Source organism: Mesitornis unicolor, unplaced genomic scaffold, assembly GCF_000695765.1.
Source record: "Mesitornis unicolor isolate BGI_N332 unplaced genomic scaffold, ASM69576v1 scaffold32944, whole genome shotgun sequence".
Classification (NCBI taxonomy): Eukaryota; Metazoa; Chordata; class Aves; order Mesitornithiformes; family Mesitornithidae; genus Mesitornis; species Mesitornis unicolor.
Genome location: NW_010181321.1, coordinates 1 through 5,612, shown reverse-complemented (window position 1 = coordinate 5,612; position 5,612 = coordinate 1). Strand labels below are relative to the sequence as shown.

Below are 5,612 nucleotides of genomic sequence, written 5' to 3'. Positions count from 1 at the left end.
ACGTGGCCAGGTCGGCAGTGCCTGGGGAAGGTCCCTAAGCCCAGGAAGCGGGCCGCTGTGGTGCGCCAGCCGCCCCGCGTCACAGAAAGTAAATTCCTGTCAGCGCCAGCTCCCCCATGCCCCGGCAGGCAGGGCTGGGGAGTTGTCAGCTCCGCACTGAGCCCCCCTGCTGCGACCTCCGGGCTTTAAAAAGCAGGTGCAAAGAAGTAAAAGGATTTGTTGCGTATCCTGAACGGTAACAGAGCCCGAAAGGCTGAGCGGTAAAACGCATCCTGAGTCTCCCTTCCCGTTTGGTTTATGCAGGTGGAGGCTCTGGTGAAAGCTCTGTAACGGCGCAGCCCCAGAGGACCCCCCCGGCTGTTAGCCATGGCCGTACCTATTGCAGTTCTTGACTGTGACCTCTTGCTGTATGGCCGCGGACACCGGACGTTGGATCGCTTCAAGCTGGAGGATGTCACGGATGAATATCTGGTATCCACGTACGGCTTTCCCCGACAGTTCATTTACTACCTAGTGGATCTCCTGGGATCCAGTCTCTCTCGCCCTACGCAGCGGTCCAGGGCCATCAGTCCGGAGACGCAGGTACTTGCTGCACTGGGTTTCTATACCTCCGGCTCTTTCCAGACTCGCATGGGGGATGCTATTGGCATTAGTCAAGCCTCCATGAGCCGCTGCGTTGCCAATGTAACTGAGGCCTTGGTGGAAAGAGCCTCACAGTTTATTCACTTTCCTGAGGATGAAGGTACTGTTCAGAGCCTGAAGGATGACTTTTATGGGCTTGCAGGCATGCCGGGAGTGCTGGGGGTGGTTGACTGCACCCATGTGGCAATTAAAGCACCAAATGCTGAGGACCTGTCCTATGTGAACCGAAAGGGTCTCCATTCTCTGAACTGCCTGATGGTGTGTGATGCCAGAGGAACCCTCCTGAGTGCAGAAACACACTGGCCAGGCAGCCTGCCCGACTGCACGGTGTTACAGCAGGCAGCCCTTACAAGCCAGTTTGAAACTGAGCTACATAAAGATGGCTGGCTACTCGGTAAGTCAATTTTTCATCATTGGTTTCTGAGGAAAGTCTATTATATGCTGGCTCCCCTTTGAGTGTAGAGCCTCTTTGCACAAGCGATACATTTAATGCTGATTGCTTTCCTGCAAATTCCTTGAGATTTGCAATCCAGTTTGGACAATCCTTCTAGAAGTCTAGAACGGTTACTTCTGATCCATGTTTTATACAGTCTGGTCATTGTATGTATGAGTTTACATAAATTCTGTTAAGACCTTGTTTTCAGTAACGTACACTTTTCTAAGCTGAATTATGCAATTTTTAATTCTATGTAGCATCCTAGTCCAGCTGTCTTTCACTATATTATGTAGTAAATGAATTATCTTAAAACTCTTCTGTGTTCTGGACTAGATGATCTTTCGAGGTCCCTTCCAACTCCTAATATTCTATGATTCTGTCATTCTTCCAGGATTTCCCTGCATAAAACACAGTGTCTTTATTTTATTGTTTGTCACATTTGTAAACCCGAGTTACATGTTTTCTCATGCCTTCTGTTTTAGCCACAGAAATGTTATTCTGTATGTGCAGTACCAGAAAACCAAGGGTGAAGAGCTGCAACCTGTGATTAACTGTAGGTATGTAACCTGTCCTCCTCCTTGCTGCTAACAGGTGACAGCTCCTTCTTTCTCCGAACGTGGTTGATGACCCCACTGCATATCCCTGAGACACCTGCAGAATATCGGTACAACATGGCGCATTCTGCGACTCACAATATCATCGAGCGGACGTTCAGAACCATTTGGTCGCGTTTCCGCTGCCTGGATGGATCCAAAGGCACCCTGCAGTATTCTCCAGAGAAATCCAGCCACATCATTCTGGCCTGCTGTGTGCTCCATAACATCTCCCTGCAGCACGGGCTGGATGTGTGGTCTTCCCCGGCCACGGGACACATGGAACAGCCGGAAGAGGAGTATGAGCAAATGGAATCGATGGACTCGGAGGCCTGTCGGGTTCGTCAGGAGCTTTTACTTACTCATTTCAGCTAATGTGACAGAGGGAAGGCTCCTAATGGTTCGTCTGGGAAGATACGCAGAGGATATGCTCTTCGTCTTCCTTAAATTTGTAAGGACTAAGCAGATGTGAGGCGAGGAGAAATTTCACTCTCTTCATTTTAGGCAGTATGCTGAATTTCTGTCAATCTCTCCAGAGATGCAGTTTAAGTGCTAAATTTTTATTGTTTTGATGCTTATAGACTGCCCTTTCATCTGATTTAGAGCACAATGACTAACGTGAGATCAGTGGAGAAACTTGGGAGACTGATAATTATGAAAAATCTGTAAGCTTCACAGTGTTTCATAAAGCAACAATTCTATGCCATTTTGTAACTCAAAACACTTATAATTGATTTTTAAACAGTTTTTCACATAAATTAAAATTCCATGTGGACTCATGTCTACCAAGAATTTCATGAGCAGCAAAGGAAACACTTACCTCTTTGTTTTCAGATACCATTTTTTTGCTAAATATAGTGTCAGAGTTTTGCACATCTCACAAAACCCAGCGATTCCTCTGAAAGCTGACAGCTGCGTTCTGAGAGGAGTCTGGCTTTTTGCTGGGTACGCACTAGTGCTTTTGTGTACCTCGAAGATCAGAAAGTGTTGAACATTTCTTCTTTCCCAAACAGACTGGAAAAGGGTTAAGCTATGGTTGACTCTGTCAGTGACTTAACAAATATTAGAAAATGAGCTAGTAAATGTCAGTCCACTTCTCCCCAGCTGTGTCTGCCACAGCAGAAATTGCCATTAACGACTCATCTTGTTGGCTGCTGTAAAAGAAATGCCAAGGACTGGCTAGGTCACAAACCTTGAAGTGATTGCAGAAGTTCTCTGTTTAGATCAGAGCTGAGGTTGCTCTGCCAGTGCTGGCCATCTCCCCATTCAGTGGAAAAAGACTGCTAATGCACGCAGTTGTTGCTGGCACCTGACTGGAAAGTTTCCTGGCAATGTTCTCGTTCCAAAAGATGCAAGTGTTTCCAAGGATCTCTTGACAGCAATCTGAGAACATTTTCTTACGTTTTATTGTTTACTGGGTAGCAAATGAAACAAAAGTGGTAGGGAATGCAGAATGCTGCAAAAATGTAGCTGCTTAAAGTAGCAGTGCAAGCATCTGGCAGGGCAGGTCACTCTGTTCCAGAGGAAATGAACCTGGATCATGCCCCATGTTTGAAGAATAAGAAGCATGGGATACACTCCAAAGTGTACGATAGAAATGCAGGGTTAGGTATAGTTCTGTCAGGTTTGCAGTTTCCATCTTATAGAAAACCAAGCATGCTTTATCATGCATAAGCTGCATGTTTTCTGAAGCCTTGATGAGAGCTGTAACGTCGTATGTACAACAATCTAAGATGTAATTCTGTTTTCTTTACACATCTTCCCATGAAGCATCATGTAAGAGCTACTATTGCTCACTGTGGCAAAACTCCTGCTCCTTTTACCTAGGAAGAAGCAGTCAAGCATTGTTCTATGAAAAAAGTATTTTTAAGAAAAGAGTTGCTGCCTTATATGGTGCCTGGTGGCTCATGATCATATTTGACAGCCCATGCTAAAAATACTGATCATTAGACCTCAACACCAGCAGACACTGAATGAGCTGCATGGGTGATGCTAAGGTCAAGTGAGACTTGGACACGTGTAGGTACAAACAGTGTCACGTAATAACAAACTGGAGTTTCTCAACTTCAGCTATGAATAGCTCTTCTCAGCGTGTGCCGAGACCAGAGTGAACTCAAAGTGGAGCCTTTTCCCAGAACACATTTGCTGCTGGGTTTTGTCTTTCTTCAGCCACTGTCACCTTTGGTAGAGTTTAATTTCAAAACTGATCTCACTGCTTATCAGTTTGGGCAAAAACTGCATCAGGCCATGCCAGACAAAACCAATCCACTCAAAACTACTCTTTTTTTTCCTGGAGTCAGACATCAGTACCCTTTAGTTCACTTGGGAAATGGAACATCATCTTCTAGAGAGGTTTTCCCCATGTACTTCTAAGCAACTTCCATCAAAACAATTCAGCCAGACTTTTCTCTTTTCCCTTGGGTTTAAGACTATTTAAATTTCACAGCTGAGGTTCATGTTTCTTTCCTGCTTTCCAGCTCCTCTGTACTTTCACCTTATCTCACCAGCTGCATTCTGGAGTACTTGCAAGTTTGTACGTTGTCAGAGCTTCAAAAATTAAAGTCTACTCAGGCTCTGAAATACTGTCTCAGTGACCTCATGGAGGATGATCGTGACTGACTGGTGTATTGTAATTTCCCTTCCTTGTAAAATCCCACCACCAGCCCTTTTCAGTTTTCCTTTAAAATACCTCCTCGAAGACTGTCTTGCTGCACTGCAGGCTGCCTTTGCTCCTTCCAATCCTGCATCTCACAGCAAACCTCAAGCCCTAAACTTCACCTGTCCGGGCCTTTTGACAAAATGTTTTTGTTTTTCTCTTGCTGATTACCTGGTGCCAGGTGGCCTCACTTGCTTAAATTTTTCTTCTAATACCCAAGTCCCTCCTGAGACTCTCACTCCTCCAATACGTACAAGGCAGGAAGATCCAGCAGCATGTCCTGCTGTCTCCTCCAGGGTTCTCATCGCAGGCTGCTGCTCTTCCCACGAGGCTATGTACGCATTTTGTGTCTTCACCAGCTGTGACTTTGGAGATGGATATGTGACAATAAATACACTGCTATGTCAGGAGTTACATCTCCTCTGATACCCTTATCTTTTTCTCTCTAAATGTGTTTTGCTCTGATACCATCTATCTTGTCTTGCCTGTTTTTAATTACATTTTTCCACTCCGTATTAGTCTTGGGGGGTGGGAATACCCTTATCTTTTTCTCTCTAAATGTGTTTCGCTCTGATACCATCTATCTTGTCTTGCCTGGTTTTAATTACATTTTTCCACTTCGTATTAGTCTTGGGGGGCGGGGGGAAGATACACGAGACGTGGAGAACGTGCTGTAGGGTGTGATTTAAGAAAAATAGTCTGCAGGAAAGTGGGAGTAGGGCCGGAGATGTATATGTGACAATAAATACACTGCTATGTCAGGAGTTACATCTCCTCTGATACCCTTATCTTTTTCTCTCTAAATGTGTTTTGCTCTGATACCATCTATCTTGTCTTGCCTGTTTTTAATTACATTTTTCCACTCCGTATTAGTCTTGGGGGGTGGGAGGAAGATACACGAGACGTGGAGAACGTGCTGTAGGGTGTGATTTAAGAAAAATAGTCTGCAGGAAAGTGGGAGTAGGACCCTAGAGGCTTCTCCATCTGGAGGTAACAGCGAGCTCCCTTGGTGCGAGACCCCGGCACAGCTCCCAAGGCCTTCACGGGGTCGGGCCGGGGCCCACCCGGCACACCGTCATTTTTCCCTTGACCAGGTGCCTGGCACGGCGGGGCTCCTGGCTCCCCGCCGCGGCCTCCACCTGCAGCCGTCCTGTCTGGTGGAGAGGCGCCCGGTGCCCCGGCAGCACCCTCCGGGCTCGATTGGTCTTGCCTGCCCTCCGTCGCCCCCGGGTGGCCACGCGCAGCGCTGCAGCGCAGTAGAAGAGCTCTTCACTCGGCTAGCGCA

General features: G+C 46.6%; 1 protein-coding gene across 1 annotated transcript; it reads left to right on the top strand.

The window, feature by feature from the left end:
* Positions 1 to 364: 364 nt before the first annotated feature.
* HARBI1 (harbinger transposase derived 1) lies at positions 365 to 2,046 on the top strand. Its single transcript, XM_010183395.1, has 2 exons — positions 365 to 1,036; positions 1,670 to 2,046. Exons 1-2 carry the CDS (start codon positions 367 to 369, stop codon positions 2,044 to 2,046), a joined length of 1,047 nt encoding a protein of 348 aa, XP_010181697.1. The 5' UTR covers positions 365 to 366.
* Positions 2,047 to 5,612: the final 3,566 nt, after the last annotated feature.

Excerpts from the sequence above, each read along its gene's own strand:
- HARBI1 (XM_010183395.1), top strand. The coding sequence starts at position 367 with ATGGCCGTACCTATTGCAGTTCTTGACTGTGACCTCTTGCTGTATGGC. Across the intron at positions 1,037-1,669 it reads TAAAGATGGCTGGCTACTCG|GTGACAGCTCCTTCTTTCTC; the intron begins GTAAGTCAATTT and ends TGCTGCTAACAG.